Raw genomic sequence first — 17,193 nt, 5'->3', positions numbered from 1 at the left:
AATTCTCCCCTACCTGGCGGGACGGGCCGTATCGGCGCCGAGGAGTGGCGTAAACCACTCTGGCGTCGGGCTGCCCGGAAGGTGCGGAATCCCAGCGCATGCGCAGGGGGGTTCTTCTCCGCGCCGGCGCGGAGGGAAAGAGTGCCCCCACGGCACAGGCCCGCCCGCAGATCGGTGGGCCCCGATCGCGGGTCAGGCCACTGTGGGGGCCCCTCCCAGGGCCAGAACCACCCACACCCCCGCGAGGACTCTGCAGGCCGCCTGTAGAGCCAGGTCCCGCTGGTACGGACCTGGATTGATTTACGCCGGCAGAACCGGCCGTAAAAGGGCGGCCACTCGGCCCATCGTGGGGCGGAGATTTGCCGGGGGGGGGGGGGGCACTGCCAGCGGCCGCCAACCGATGCGGCGCGATTCCAACCCCCGCCAAAAACCCAGCGCCGGAGAATTCAGCAGCCGGCATCCTAGCAACTGTTGGGGTCTGGTCCAGGATCGTAATATCACTCAAAGACTCATTAAACAGTGTCACCGTTCATCTCCAGAGGACTGAGGTACTGACTGCCCATCTCCCTCACACCAGGGCGCAGAGGCACTGGCCTCACACCAAACATTGCACACACTGCCACGCTTGTGTGCTGGCAGCTTTTATCTGAGCCTGATGCATTCTAATGCCACATACACAGACCCAATCCCTTAGTCTGGGTTCCTCACATTAGCTCACGCTTAGAAATGCTACTTTTATCTCTGACATTTGAGTATTTTTAGAAATTTAGGTAGGCATCACGGCATTCAGAAGCAAATAGCCTACCTGCTAGCCCATGCACAAGTGTCCAGGATACTGTTTCACGTAACCTCCTGTCTGTGACTAATTTTCATTTTACACTACTTAAATTATTCAAAACTATTTTCTTTTGTTTTTAAATATTTTATTCTCCTCCTTTTTCACATTTTCTCCCATCCTGCATTTTCCCATCCGACAAACCCAAGTGCATCTTCCAGCCTGGGCTCTCTCTCTCTCTCTCTCCCCAGCCTACTTGTAGCCTGGGCCCTTTCTCCCTCTTCCTGCCCCTCCTTCAGCCTGGACCTCTCCCTCCCCAGCCTGAGCCCTCCTCTCCCTCTCCAGCCTGGGCCCTCCTCTCCCTCTCCAGCCTGGGCCCTCCTCTCCCTCTCCAGCCTGGGCCCTCCTCTCCCTCTCCAGCCCCCCCCCCCCCCCCCCCTTCCCTTTCCTCCCTCCCCTTTCCTCCCTCCCTTCCCTTTCCTCCCTCAGGCTTCCCAGCCTGGACTGTCTCCCTCTCCCTCCCCAGCCTGGGCCCTCCTCTCCCTCTCCAGACTGGGCCCTCCTCTCCCTCTCCAGCCTGGGCCCTCCTCTCCCTCTCCAGCCTGGGCCCTCCTCTCCCTCTCCAGCCTGGGCCCTCCTCTCCCTCTCCAGCCTGGGCCCTCCTCTCCCTCTCCAGCCTGAGCCCTCCTCTTCCTCTCCAGCCTGGGCCCTCCTCTCCCTCTCCAGCCTGGGCCCTTCTCTCCCTCTCCAGCCTGGGCCCTCCTCTCCCTCTCCAGCCTGGGCCCTCCTCTCCCTCTCCAGCCTGGGCCCTCCTCTCCCTCTCCAGCCTGGGCCCTCCTCTCCCTCTCCAGCCTGGGCCCTCGCCCTCCTCTCCCTCTCCAGCCTGGGCCCTCGCCCTCCTCTCCCTCTCCAGCCTGGGCTCTCCCTCTCCAGCCTGGGCGCTCTCCCTCTCCAGCCTGGGCCCTCCCCCCTCCTTTCCTCCCTCAGGCTTCCCAGCCTGGACTGTCTCCCTCTCCCTCCCCCAGCCTGGACCCTGACAATCTGAGATTGAGCATTCTTGCCGTGTTTATGGGATGCAGAACATGGCTCTTTGATATTCAGCTTTTTTTATGCCCATCTGTTCTTCTGGAAGTGGAACCACTCACTCTGTCTACTGTCTCAAAATGTTTCTTTTAAAGAACTCCAAGACATATTAGAAATTAAATAAGTTACTAATAAGATTTATAATTGGATTGGAAAAATGGCGACTTTTAATTTTTATCCAAACCTATTGATTTAAAAAATAAGTAAATTTAGAATATCCAATTATTATTTTCCAATTAAGGGGCAATTTAGTGTGGCCAATCCACCTAGCCTGCAGATCTTTGGGTTGTGGGGGTGTGATCCATGCAAACATAGGGAGAATGTGCAAACTCCACACGGACGGTGATCCGGGGCCGGGATCAAACCTGGGACTTCAGTGTTGTGAGGCAGCAGTGCTAACCACTGCGCACCATGCCGCCCATAAAACCTCTGGTTTTCTCCTGGTTTATGACATACTAGGGTTGACATTACTGTTTCCTTGTGTTGGTGCAATGTTTTTTCACTGTATTTATCTTGAAAGGATATGGTGTTAAAGAGACTGAAGGATGATACCAGAATTACGAGTTATACCGATCAAGAAGGATGAACAAGCTGAGTCCCTATTCATTTGAAAAGAGAAGACCAGTAATCTAATAAGAAGTCTTTAAAACAATGAAATGTTTTGGCAGAGTTGACACATAGACATAGTGAATGTTTTCCCTATTGTGAGAAAGAGCAATACTCGGGTCCATCAATATAAGATAGACACCAAGAACTCCAAAAATGAACTCAGAAGACGCTTCTTCACCCAAAGAGTGGTGAGAATGTGGAACTCGCTACCAAAGGGAGTGATTGAGGCAAATAGTGCAGTTGCATTTCAGGGTAAACTAAATAAACATATGAAGGAGGGAGGAATAAAAGGATATGCTGATGGAGTGAGATGTGGAAGGATAGAAGAATGCTGGAGTGGAATATAAACCAGCTAAGAATAGGTTGAACAGAACATCCAGTTACTGTGCATCTAGATTCTATGTAATCACTTACTTCAGTGAGACTAGGCCCTGGTTTATCTTCAAGGCGTCAGCGAGTGCTTTTGCTCCTTTGGGACCAATGGAATTGCTTCTGAGGCTGCCAGGTAATAACAAGCAGTTGAAGAGTAATGAAAGTGCATGACGGAAAACATTCTGAATAGCAACCGGTGAATATACTCACTCTAAAGCAGCTAGAGTCCTGTTCACCATCAGCGACCGAGCAATTGCCTTCGCCCCTTTGTTGCTGATTAAGTTTTCAGCTAAACTGCTCAAAACAAACAACATCCATAACCAGGGTTAATAAATCAACCACCATCACCTGGACAATCAAAGCAACTGGCTGCAACCCAATTTTCACAGCCCTCCCAGTCCAGTCCCACCTCCCACTGCCCCCCCAGCCCAGCCCCACCTCCCACTGCCTCCCCAGCCCCACCTCCCACTGCCCCCGCCCCCAGCCCCACCTCCCGCTGCCCTCCCAGCCCCACCTCCCACTGCCCCCCTCAGCCCCACCTCCCACTGCCCCCCAGCCCCACCTCCCACTGCCCCCCCAGCCCAGCCCCACCTCCCACTGCCTCCCCAGTCCCACCTCCCACTGCCCCCCCAGCCCAGCCCCACCTCCCACTGCCTCCCCAGCCCCACCTCCCACTGCCCCCGCCCCCAGCCCCACCTCCCGCTGCCCTCCCAGCCCCACCTCCCACTGCCCCCCTCAGCCCCACCTCCCACTGCCCCCCAGCCCCACCTCCCACTGCCTCCCCAGCCCCACCTCCCACTGCCCCCCCCCGCCCCACCTCCCGCTGCCCTCCCAGCCCCACCTCCCACTGCCACCCCCAGCCCCACCTCCCACTGCCCCCCCAGCCCCACCTCCCACTGCCCCCCCCAGCCCAGCCCCACCTCCCACTACCCTCCCAGCCCAGCCCCACCTCCCACTGCCCTCCCAGTCCAGTCCCACCTCCCACTGCCCCCCCAGCCCAGCCCCACCTCCCGCTGCCCTCCCAGCCCAGCCCCACCTCCCACTGCCCCTCCCAGCCCCACCTCCCACTGCCCCCCCAGCCCAGCCCCACCTCCCACTGCCCCCCCAGCCCCACCTCCCACTGCCCCCCCCAGCCCCACCTCCCACTGCCCCCCAGCCCAGCCCCACCTCCCACTACCCTCCCAGCCCAGCCCCACCTCCCACTGCCCTCCCAGTCCAGTCCCACCTCCCACTGCCCTCCCAGCCCCACCTCCCACTGCCCTCCCAGCCCCACCTCCCACTGCCCTCCCAGCCCCACCTCCCACTGCCCTCCCAGCCCCACCTCCCACTGCCCTCCCAGCCCCACCTCCCACTGCCCGCCCAGCCCCACCTCCCACTGCCCTCACAGCCCCACCTCCCACTGCCCTCCCAGCCCCACCTCCCACTGCCCCCCCAGCCCCACCTCCCACTGCCCTCCCAGCCCCACCTCCCACTGCCCTCCCAGCCCCACCTCCCACTGCCCTCACAGCCCCACCTCCCACTGCCCTCCCAGCCCCACCTCCCACTGCCCCCCCAGCCCCACCTCCCACTGCCCTCCCAGCCCCACCTCCCACTGCCCTCCCAGCCCCACCTCCTACTGCCCTCCCAGCCCCACCTCCCACTGCCCTCCCAGCCCCACCTCCCACTGCACCCCCCAGCACCACCTCCCACTGCCCTGCCAGCCCCACCTCCCACTGCCCCCCCAGCCCAGCCCCACCTCCCACTGCCCCCCCAGTCCCACCTCCCACTGCCCTGCCAGCCCCACCTCCCGCTGCCCTCCCAGCCCAGCCCCACCTCCCACTGCCCCCCCATCCCAGCCCCACCTCCCACTGCCCCCCCAGTCCCACCTCCCACTGCCCTGCCAGCCCCACCTCCCGCTGCCCTCCCAGCCCAGCCCCACCTCCCACTGCCCCCCCAGTCCCACCTCCCACTGCCCTCCCAGCCCAGCCCCACCTCCCGCTGCCCTCCCAGCCCCACCTCCCACTGCCCCCCCAGTCCCACCTCCCGCTGCCCTCCCAGCCCCACCTCCCACTGCCCTGCCAGCCCCACCTCCCACTGCCCCCCCAGCCCAGCCCCACCTCCCACTGCCCCCCCAGTCCCACCTCCCACTGCCCTCCCAGCCCAGCCCCACCTCCCGCTGCCCTCCCAGCCCCACCTCCCACTGCCCCCCCAGTCCCACCTCCCGCTGCCCTCCCAGCCCCACCTCCCACTGCCCCCCCAGTCCCACCTCCCACTGCCCTCCCAGCCCAGCCCCACCTCCCGCTGCCCCCCCAGCCCACTTCCCACTGCCCCCCCAGCCCCACCTCCCACTGCCCCCCCAGCCCAGCCCCACCTCCCACTGCCCCCCCAGCCCAGCCCCACCTCCCACTGCCCTCCCAGCCCCATCTCCCACTGCCCCCCCTGCCCCACCTCCCACTGCCCCCCCAGCCCAGCCCCACCTCCCACTGCCCCCCAGCCCCACCTCCCACTGCCCCCCAGCCCCACCTCCCACTGCCCCCCCAGCCCAGCCCCACCTCCCACTGCCCCCCAGCCCCACCTCCCACTGCCCCCCAGTCCCACCTCCCGCTGCCCTCCCAGTCCCACCTCCCGCTGCCCTCCCAGCCCCACCTCCCACTGCCCCCCAGTGCCACCTCCCACTGCCCTGCCAGCCCAGTCCCACCTCCCGCTGCCCTCCCAGCCCCACCTCCCACTGCCCCCCAGTGCCACCTCCCGCTGCCCTCCCAGCCCAGCCCCACCTCCCACTGCCCTCCCAGCCCCACCTCCCGCTGCCCTCCCAGTGCAGTCCCGACTCCTGCTGCCTGTTGTCTGCAATATGTTGCCTGCGATATGCTACCTGTGGTGCACCCTGGTTTGAGTAGCAATTAGATTGTGTACAGTAGTTTGAATTTATATAGCATTTTAAGTATATAGAATATCCAGATGTGCTAACCCGGTCGTTATTTGGAAGCAATTAAGAGAAAGACATACCTAATCTTTTTGATCTGACAGTCCTTAGCACTCAATAAGCTCCCCAGTAGATCCATCACATTGTCTTTGAACTGGTTGTTTTCCAGCCTTCAAAAAATAAATGAAACAGAACAGTTTTATACTGAACACAGCACTGCCACTGGATATCTGATTATTCAGCAACTCCCAGCTTGTACTTGTCACTTGACGTGAAGTTTTTTAAAATAAATTTTAGAGTACCCAATTATTTTTTTCCAGTTAGCAATTTAGCGTGGCCAATCCACCTACCCTACAGTAGGTTGAGGAGGTGAAGCCCACACAGGTACTGGGAGGACAGTGACCTGGGATTGGGATCAAACCTGGGTCCTCAGTGTCATAGGCAGCCGTGCCAACCACTGCGCCACCATGACCGCATTTGACGTGAAGTTGCCCAATATATGCCTGTTACAAGTCAGCAGTCTGTGTTGGAATTTAGGAAAACATTGGACTCCCCACCCCACTTCAAGGGTAAGTAAACAGACAACTATCAGGGATGTGGCCCCCTGTGTGTTTGCACTCTCCTGCTGCAGTCTCGGGCCATTCTCGCACTGACCACACAAACTCCACAACTATCGAGATCATCAGCTGAGGAACATCAGGGATAACATCTCACTCAACAGTATTACGACTCCCTGAGTTCATGCACGGTCAATTCCAGCCTCACTTCATCCGGTGTCATAACACAAATGAATTAACCAATAATTAGACAAATACCCAAAGTCTTTGGATCTTGGCTGCCCAATAATTATAGTCGCCAGGTTTTAAATGTAAATACAATGACTGGTTATTTATAACAAGAACAGTAATGAAATATGCGGCAAATACAACAGGTTAGCTATTGAAATGAAATGAATGAAAATCGCTTATTGTCATGAGTAGGCTTCAATGTTACTGTGAAAAGCCCCTAGTCGCCACATTCCGGCGCCTGTCTGGTACGGGAATCAAACCATGCTGCTGGCCTGCTTGGTCTGCTTTAAAAGCCAGCGATTTAGCCGAGTGAGCTAAACCAGCCCCTGCTATTATCTAATTTCCTGGATTGGCCACACTAAATTGCCCCTTAATTGGGAAAAAAAATTTGGGTACTCTAAATTTTTTTTCAAATTCATTGGCCCCCAGCCAATCAATCAAAGTGAGTCTCACCCCATCTCTCTCTCTCTGGTACCTGTTCAAATTGGCAGAGACTAGCAGTGTGTTCTCTCCTGTAACTTCTGAATTTCTCATTCTCTCTGCTACTTGACTTTAGGATATACGTCCATTAATCACCCATGGATCAAAAATGATAATGGGAAAAAAAAAGGGAGGGAAATACGGGAATAAACAGGAAGGACCCTGACAAAGGACTCGAGCAATAGAGCACTCCCTCAGTCTAACATTTCCAACATGCAGCATACCCTTGCAATACCCCCTCCAGCCAACCACTCCAATCATCCAGCACAGCTTCAGTACCACACCTCCAGCAATGCAGCACCCCACTTCCATCACCAAAAGTGCAGCACTTCTTCAGTCCAATACCAACAATGTGATGTTCTTTGTATAGTTCTCCAAGATAGCTATAAGTTGTAGTGTTTACAAAGAACATCAAACTATGCATTTAAAACGAAGCTTGTTTATTTTACACTACTTTAAATCCATGCTACAGTAATCTATAATGTCTTTCTAATACAACTCTCTGGCTGGGATTCTCCCCTACCTGGCGGGGCGGGGGGGTCCCGGCGTGTTGGAGTGGCGTGAACCACTCCGGCGTCGGGCTGCCCCAAAGGTGCGGAAGTGTCTGCACCTTTAGGGGCCAAGCCCTAACATTGAGGGGCTAGGCCCGCACCGGAGTGGTTGGAGCTCCGCCGGCCGGCAGGAACGGCCTTTGGTGCCACACCAGCCGGGGCCGAAGGGACTTCGCCGGCCGGCGGAAGTCCGCGCATGCGCCGGAGCATCAGCGGCTGCTGAAGTCATCCCCGCGCATGCGCAGGGGAGGGGGGTCACTTCCGCCTCAACCTCTCCACTCTGCGCCCTGGCATGGCGGGGGGACCTGTTGGAATTCTTAACTCTTGAGAAGGTTAAGTTTGAACTGAGGGGAAGGATGGAAGGGTTCTACAATTCATGAGCGTTATTCAGTATGCACTTTCAAGAATTGGGTAACATCGAACATTAGTGGGGGATTCGGGGGGGGGGGGGACTATGTATGTTGATGGTGACGATGGGTGATTCCTGAATTCTTTTTTATTTGATGTTTGTGTTGACATGTGGGCTGTCAAAAAGAAGCAGAGTACTGTTTAATTGCATGGACTCTGTTCTTTATCCATTGAATCACGCCCATAGTCATTTTTTGGGGCCTTGAGGAGTTTCCCCTGGCCCAGCCATCATAGAACATAGAACAGTACAGCACAGAACAGGCCCTTCGGCCCTCGATGTTGTGCCGAGCAATGATCACCCTACTCAAACCCACGTATCCACCCTATACCCGTAACCCAACAACCACCCCCCCCCCACCTACCACCCCCCACCCCCCCAAACCCCCCCCACCCCCCCACCCCCCCCACCCCCCCCACCCCCCACCCTCCCCCCCCCACCCCTCCCCCCCACCCACCCCACCCCCCCCCCCCCCCCCCCCCACCCACCCACCCCCAATGCAATGGGGAGCTGAACCTGCCAGCGAGACCGGCTGCTGAGACATCGGGCGCCATCTTCAAAGGGTGCCCCGATCTCTAAGTGAACCTGGTGAGCCCCACACAACCTCAACCCACATGCAATGCCACGTAGACATGGGTACAACAGCCCCAAGTAAGGACACCTCACTAGGGGGTTGCAGAGGGCTCCTCCCCATTTTCAGGAGGAGTTACCCTGGTTCGACTCCAACAACCCAAGGGCTCCAATGGCCTCCGAGACTTCCTGAATTGCATCAGCCCTGGTCCACTAGGGTGCCAAGCTGGCAGTGCTCAGTGCCTTGGTGGTATCGGAGGTACCAGTGTACCACCCTGCCCAAAACCCAACTAGCATGTGGCCTCGATCGCCTAGGAGACCCCCTCCGACCACCCCTGACCACCTAGGTACCAGCCTGGCGCTGCCAAGGTGTCCACATGGCACTGCCAATGTACCAGGTTGGCACTGCCAAGGTGCCAGGCTCTGGCATCTTTCGCATGGTAGCGATCAGGCCGGGGTGCCCTGCACAGGTATTTGGGGGGGAGGAAGGAATTGGGGACCCCTTCATAGTGGGTTTGTGGAAACCAGTGCTAATCAGTGCCGGGTGAGGCCTTGGCAGTGTGCCTGGTGACTCCCAGGTGCCGGGAGAATTCGGCGACAAGATATTTCAATAAGCCTGTGGCTCACACCCAGATCGTGTCATGCGTAACGAGTCAGATGATTTGCACTTGGGTCCGCAAGGCCCGATTTGGGCCTCACTCAGGATTCACCAGTTGCGCCCGGTGCATTCACTGACTCCAGCCCATAATAACTCACTGCATGAAAAATCTCATCGCCTCTCTGCTTCTATTGCCAATTATCTTATATTTGTCTCCTCAAGGTATTGGTCCAACTGCCAGTGGAACTGATTTCTCCTTATCAAAATACCTCAAGGGGCGGCACGGTGGCTAAGTGGTTAGCACTGCTGCCTCAGAGCACCAAGGTCCCGTGTGTGGTGAATGAGATTCACACGGTGTTATAAGTTACCAATGTCACTCTGTTCCCATTGTATATATGTACCGATATTGTAAGTGCAGTTGCACTACCTGACCACCAGGGGGAGTAGCTTTGGGAGTACTCGAGAGTTTGTACTGGGCTCCCCCCTTGGCTCCGCCCAGAACTCCTCCTCCTGGAGCTGCTGTATAAAGATCCGTGCCACAGGGCCAGCCAGCCAGTTCATCGAAAGTGCAACGGCTAACAGGCTGGCTCTGTTGTAAGTATATTAAAACCGCTATTCTAATCCTACAAGCACATGTCTGTAGAATTGATGGTTCCATCAATTTAATATACTTACGAAACAGTCGAAGTAAATCATGGAAGCAGCCCTCAAGCCTAGAACTCGACCCGCAGGATGCAGAGGCTAAAGAAATTTTCTCCCACTGGCTGAGATGTTTTAAGGCCTACCTGGCAGAAACCAGCACCGCTGAAACAACGGAGGAACAAAAGCTCAGCCTACTGCACACGAGGGTAAGCCACAGAATCTCCACACAGCTAAATCCGGCCGGTTCTTACACCGCAGCGCTGGCGATATTGGACAAAATGTACGTTAGGCCCATTAACGAGGTTTATGCACGCCACGTGTTTACGACTCACCGTCAGCGGCCTACAGAAATGCTAGCCGAATTTGTACGTGAACTGAACAATCTCTCTAATGACTGTAATTATCAAGCCGTTACCGCGGCTGAACATAGGGAGCTTGCTGTGCGGGACGTTTTCGTAGCAGGCCTTAGATCAAACTATGTGCGCCAAAGATTGCTAGAAAAGGGGGCCCAGGACTTAGATACTACTGTGGAGGCTGCTACCACTATGGAAGTCTCCTTCCGCAGCCTCACCTCGTTTCCTGCGGACCCCGTGACCTCATCGTGGGCCCCCGACCAACAACTCCCCCAGGCCTGTGCTGCACGGCCTGCCAGCTACCGCGCTGCCAAAGCCAGTTACTCTGCGACCCCAGCCAGTCACTCTGCTGCCCCAGCCAGCTATTCAGTTGCCCCAGCCTGCTATTTCTGTGGACAAAGCCAGCACTGCCCAGCCCGATCAGCGACCTACAGCAGCTGCGGGAAGAAAGGCCACTATGCCAGAGTGTGCCTCGCGAAAAGGGCCCCAGTTTCTAACTCCCCAGTAGAGAGAACAAATTGCTCCCAGCACCAGCGGGCCCGCGGGGCCGAAAACGCTGCGGCCTACGCCCCGACTCCGCCCCCTCCCGCCACATGCGATCCATGGGGGCCGCCATCTTGGCAAACCCCCACCATGCGGCCGGCCACGTGCGACTCATGGGGGTCGCCATCTTGGACGCCATCTTCCCCGCCGCTCACCACGTGCGATCCACGGGCCCCATCTGTATCTCCATGCTCAGATAGCTCATCAGAAGACAACGACTTCCCCAGGCACTCTTCACGCGGCCCGCAACTCAGCGCAGCGATCCTGCATCAAGCTCACCAGAACGTACCGGCATCTACTCGACCGGACGCCCACTCGGAAGACTACGATTTCCCCGGGCACCCATAGAACGATACAGCGCAGTACAGGCCCTTCGGCCCTCGATGTTGCACCGACATGGAAAAAATCTAAAGGCCATCTAACCTACACTATGCCCTTATCATCCATATGCTTATCCAATAAATTTTAAATGCCCTCAATGTTGGCGTGTTCACTACTGTTGCAGGTAGGGCATTCCACGGCCTCACCACTCTTTGCGTAAAAAACCCACCTCTGACCTCTGTCCTATATCTATTACCCCTCAATTTAAGGCTATGTCCCCTCGTGCTAGCCACCTCCATCCGCGGGAGAAGGCTCTTGCTGTCCACCCTATCTAACCCTCTGATCATTTTGTATGCCTCTATTAAGTCACCTCTTAACCTTCTTCTCTCTAACGAAAACAACCTCAAGTCCATCAGCCTTTCCTCATAAGATTTTCCCTCCATACCAGGCAACATCCTGGTAAATCTCCTCTGCACCCGTTCCAAAGCTTCCACGTCCTTCCTATAATGAGGCGACCAGAACTGTACGCAATACTCCAAATGCGGCCGTACTAGAGTTTTGTACAACTGCAACATGACCTCATGGCTCCGGAACTCAATCCCTCTACCAATAAAGGCCAACACACCATAGGCCTTCTTCACAACCCTATCAACCTGGGTGGCAACTTTCAGGGATCTATGTACATGGACACCGAGATCCCTCTGCTCATCCACACTACCAAGAATTTTACCATTAGCCAAATATTCCGCATTTCTGTTATTCTTTCCAAAGTGAATCACCTCACACTTCTCCACATTAAACTCCATTTGCCACCTCTCAGCCCAGCTCTGCAGCTTATCTATGTCCCTCTGTAACCTGCAACATCCTTCCGCACTGTCTACAACTCCACCGACTTTAGTGTCGTCTGCAAATTTACTCACCCATCCTTCTGCGCCCTCCTCTAGGTCATTTATAAAAATGACAAACAGCAACCGCCCCAGAACAGATCCTTGTGGTACGCCACTCGTAACTGAACTCCATTCTGAACATTTCCCATCCACTACCACTCTCTGTCTTCTTTCAACTAGCCAATTTCTGATCCACATCTCTAAATCACCCTCAATCCCCAGCCTCCGTATTTTCTGCAATAGCCGACCGTGGGGAACCTTATCAAACGCTTTACTGAAATCCATATACACCACATCAACTGCTCTACCCTCGTCTACCTGTTCAGTCACCTTCTCAAAGAACTCGATAAGGTTTGTGAGGCATGACCTACCCTTCACAAAACCATGCTGACTGTCCCTAATCATATTATTCCTATCTAGATGATTATAAATCGTATCTTTTATAATCCTCTCCAAGACTTTACCCACCACAAACGTTAGGCTCACCGGCCTATAGTTACCAGGGTTATCTCTACTCCCCTTCTTGAACAAAGGGACCACATTTGCTATCCTCCAGTCCTCTGGCACTATTCCTGTAGCCAATGATGACCTAAAAATCAAAGCCTAACGGCTCAGCAATCTCTTCCCTGGCTTCCCAGAGAATCCTAGGATAAATCCCATCCGGCCCCGGGGACTTATCTATTTTCACCTTGTCCAGAATTGCCAACACTTCTTCCCTACGCACCTCAATGCCATCTATTCTAATAGCCTGGGTCTCAGCATTCTCCTCCACAATATTATCTTTTTCTTGAGTGAATACTGACGAAAAGTATTCATTTAGTATCTCGCTTATCTCCTCAGCCTCCACACACAACTTCCCACCACTGTCCTTGACTGGCCCTACTCTTACCCTAGTCATTCTTTTATTCCTGACATACCTATAGAAAGCTTTTGGGTTTTCCTTGATCCTACCTGCCAAAGACTTCTCATGTCCCCTCCTTGCTCGTCTCAGCTCTCTCTTTAGATCCTTCCTCGCTTCCTTGTAAATATCAAGCGCCCCAACTGAAACTTCATGCCTCATCTTCACATAGGCCTCCTTCTTCCTCTTAACAAGAGATTCCACTTCTTTGGTAAACCACGGTTCCCTCGCTCGACCCCTTCCTCCCTGCCTGACTGGTACGTACTTATCAAGAACATGCAATAGCTGTTCCTTGAACAAGCTCCACATATCCAGTGTGCCCAACCCTTGCAGCCTACTTTATGGGCAGCACGGTAGCACATGGGCAGCACGGTAGGATGGTGGTTAGCATAAATGCTTCACAGCTCCAGGGTCCCAGGTTCGATTCCCAGCTGGGTCACTGTCTGTGCGGAGTCTGCACGTCCTCCCCGTGTGTGCGTGGGTTTCCTCCGGTGCTCCGGTTTCCTCCCACAGTCCAAAGATGTGCGGGTTAGGTGGATTGGCCATGCTAAATTGCCCGTAGTGTCCTAAAAAGTAAGGTTAAGGGGGGGTTGTTGGGTTACGGGTATAGGGTGGATACGTGGGTTTGAGTAGGGTGATCATTGCTCGGCACAACATTGAGGGCCGAAGAGCCTGTTCTGTGCTGTACTGTTCTATGTTCTATGTTCTTATTAGGCCTGGATTTCCAGTGCAACCTCAGGAGCCTCACCCTCAGCTTCGGCGGGCCCCTGCCCCCACTCACTATCTGCAGCCTAGCCACGCTGCGCATCTCCCCCCCTCCTCTCTTCGCCAATCTCACTCCAGATTGCAAACCAGTAGCTACTCGCAGCAGGCGATACAGCCTACAGGATAGGGTATTTATCCGATCGGAGATCCGACGGCTGCTCAGTGAGGGGATCATAGAGGCCAGTAATAGTCCCTGGAGAGCTCAGGTGGTGGTCGTCAAGACCAGGGAAACATTTTGCATGGTCGTCGACTATAGTCAGACCATAAATCGCTTTATGCTCCTAGACGCGTATCCCCTCCCCAGAATTGCCGACATGGTTAATCAGATCGCCCAATATCGGCTATTTTCCACGGTGGATCTGAAGTCTGCATACCACCAGCTCCCAATCCGCCCGGAGGACCGCCACTACACGGCGTTTGAGGCCGATGGCCGCCTCTTCCATTTCCTCCGGGTCCCTTTCGGCGTCACTAACGGGGTTTCGGTGCTCCAACGAGCAATGGACCGAATGGTAGACCAGTACGGGCTGAGGGCCACATTTCCGTATCTGGACATTGTTACCATCTGCGACTATGACCAGCAGGACCACGACGCCAACCTCCACCGTTTTCTCCAAACGGCACAGAAATTAAACCTCACTTATAACAAGGAGAAATGCGTTTTCTGCAGAAACAGACTGGCATCCTCGGCTACGTCGTGGAGAACGGAGTCCTGGGCCCAGACCCCTCCCTCATTGTCCCAAGGCCCTCAAATGGTGCTTGGGGTCCCACAATATGCGGACAAAGCCCGCCCACTCTTTAAGGCCACACGATTTCCCCTGTCAGCTGAGGCACGCCAGGCCTTCAGCTGCATCAAGGAGGACATCGCCAAAGCAGCCATGCGGGCGGTGGATGAATCCACTCCCTTTCAGGTTGAGCGACGCCTCAGAGGTAGCTCTAGCAGCCACTTTAAATCAGGCAGGGAGGCCCGTTGCATTTTTCTCCCATGCCCTATCCGCTTCAGAACTCCGACACTCCTCAGTCGAGAAGGAAGCACAAGCCATCGTGGAGGCTGTTCGTCACTGGAGGCACTACCTCGCAGGTAGGAGGTTCACCCTCATCACCGACCAACGATCGGTTGCCTTTATGTTTGACAACTCGCAAAGGGGCAAAATAAAAAACGATAAAATCCTTTGGTGGAGGATCGAACTCTCCACCTATAGTTACGATATTAAATATCGACCGGGGAAGCTCAATGAGCCCTCGGATGCCCTATCCCGCGGGACATGCGCCAGCGCGCAGATCAGCCACGATGACCTCTGCCATCCAGGGGTCACCCGGCTCACCCACTACATCAGAGCCCGAAACCTGCCTTTCCCCAATGAGGAGGTAAAAGCGGTCACCAGGGACTGCTCGATCTGTGCAGAGTGCAAACCGCACTTCTATAGACCAGACAGGGCCCACCTGGTCAAGGCTTCATCGCCTTGCGATCGATTTCAAAGGGCCACTCCCCTCAACTAACAAGAAAATTTATTTCCTCAACATCATAGATGAGTTCTCCCGATTCCCTTTTGCCATTCCGTGCCCCGACATGACCTCCCACACAGTCATTAGGGCCCTGCATAGTGTCTTCACCCTGTTTGGGTTCCCCAGCGTGCACAGTGACCGGGGTTCATCCTTTATGAGCGACGAGCTGCGTCAGTACCTGCTCGACAAGGGCATCGCCTCGAGCAGGACTACCAGCTAAATCCCCAGGGGGAAACGGGCAGGTGGAGAGGGAGAATGCGACGGTCTGGAAGACCGTCCTACTGACCCTCTGGTCTAGAAAACTCCAAGTCTCCCAATGGCAAGAAGTCCTCCCAGACGCGCTCCACGCAATTAGATCCCTCCTCTGTACAGCGACAAATCAAACCCCTCACGAGCGGTTCTTCATTTTTTCTAGGGGCACTACCACAGGGGTCTCACTTCCAGCGTGGCTGAGGACACCAGGGCCGGTTCTCCTGAGAAAGCGCGTCAGGGCGCACAAAACCGACCCCCTTGTTGAAAAGGTGCACCTCCTCCATTCCAACCCACAGTACGCATTCGTGGAGTTCCCGGACGGTCGCCAGGACACAGTATCCCTTCGGGACCTGGCACCCGCTGGATCCAGCCCCCCACGGAGGAACCCCTTACCCCGTTCCCTATGCTGCCGCCCCCTCACGCCCCCGATCCCGCAGGCTCACCCCACCTGTTCCACGCGTCAGCACCAGCCCGCCCCCAGCGCCCCCAGTCGCCGGTCGAGCCAGAGGTGTATGAAGTTTGGACGAGACCCACCCCGGAGTCTGCCATCGTACCCCAGCTCTCAACACCCACCCAGCCACCGCAAGAGGCTGCAACCCCGGTGTTCCGCAGATCGCAACGAACAATTCGTCCACCGGACAGACTAACTCTGTGAGCCACCACCCCCGCCGGACTTGATTTTTTCACAGGGGGTGAATGTGGTGAATGAGATTCACACGGTGTTATAAGTTACCAATGTCACTCTGTTCCCATTGTGTATATGTACCGATATTGTAAGTGCAGTTGCACTACCTGACCACCAGGGGGAGTAGCTCTGGGAGTACTTGAGAGTTTGTACTGGGCTCCCCCCTTGGCTCCGTCCAGAACTCTTCCCCCTGGAGCTGCTGTATAAAGATCCGTGCCACAGGGCCAGCCAGCCAGTTCATCGAAAGTGCAACGGCTAACAGGCTGGCTCTGTTGTAAGTATATTAAAACCGCTATTCTAATCCTACAAGCACGTGTCCGTAGAATTGATGGTTCCATCACCGGGTTCGATCCCGGCCCCGGGTCACTGTCCGTGTGGAGTTTGCACATTCTCCCCATGTCTGTGTAGGTCTTACCCCCACCCAAAGTGCACTGTAGGTGGATTGGCTGCGCTAAATTGCCCCTTAATTGGAAAAAAAGGAATCGGGTACTCTAAATTTATTTTTTAAAAGAAAGAAAAATCAAAATACCGCATAATCTTAGGCACCTTTATCAAATATCCCCTTCAGCTTTTCTAAGGAAAATAATCCCAGCCTAGTCATCGGCTTCATATCTCCACGAGTCACAGTACCCCAGGACATTCACAGAGATTTCTACAGTCAGAGAATCCATTGATTGTGTTCTGTGCTTTTTTAAAATTAATTTACGGGATGCGGGTGCCACTGGCTAGGCCAGCATTTATTGCCCATCCCTAATTGCCCTTCAGAGGGTGGTAGTGAGCTGCCTTAGAATAACAGAATAGAATAGAATCCCTACAGTGCAGAAGGATAGACCATACAGCCCATCGGGTCTGCACCGACCCTTCGAATGAGCACTCTGCCCATTTACAAGTGTCCAGCCAGCCCTATGCCCGTAATCCCATAATGTAACTGCGCATCTCTGGACATTAAGGGGTAATTTAGCATGGCCAATCCAACATCCAACTAACCTGCACATATTTTGTGCTGTGGGAGGAAACCGGAGCACGCAGAGGAAACCCATGCAGACACGGGGAGAATGTACAAACGCTACACAGACAGTCACCCGAGGCAGAAATTGAACCCAGATCCCTGGTGCTGTGAGGCAGCAGTGCCAACCACTGTGCCTTCTTTAATCCCTGCAGTTCCTGATGTGTAGGTATACCCAAAGAGCTGTTAGGGAGGGAGTTCCCG

At 55.3% G+C, this 17,193-nt stretch overlaps 1 protein-coding gene across 3 annotated transcripts in view; it reads right to left on the bottom strand.

The window, feature by feature from the left end:
• The window catches only part of nlrc3 (NLR family, CARD domain containing 3), a 109,690-nt gene that overhangs the window by 38,239 nt on the left and 54,258 nt on the right, over window positions 1-17,193 (bottom strand). For all 3 annotated transcript variants that reach the window (XM_038820769.1, XM_038820768.1, XM_038820770.1), the window contains exons 5-7: window positions 5,825-5,911; window positions 3,050-3,133; window positions 2,882-2,965 (exon numbers count right to left, since the gene is read on the bottom strand). In XM_038820769.1, coding sequence (XP_038676697.1) covers window positions 2,882-2,965; window positions 3,050-3,133; window positions 5,825-5,911 — 255 coding nt within the window. The remainder of the gene's footprint in view (window positions 1-2,881; window positions 2,966-3,049; window positions 3,134-5,824; window positions 5,912-17,193) is intronic.

Source organism: Scyliorhinus canicula, chromosome 15 (assembly GCF_902713615.1).
Source record: "Scyliorhinus canicula chromosome 15, sScyCan1.1, whole genome shotgun sequence".
NCBI lineage: Eukaryota > Metazoa > Chordata > Chondrichthyes > Carcharhiniformes > Scyliorhinidae > Scyliorhinus > Scyliorhinus canicula.
Note: the sequence above shows the minus strand (reverse complement) of the source record. Positions and strands in the feature narration are given on the sequence as shown.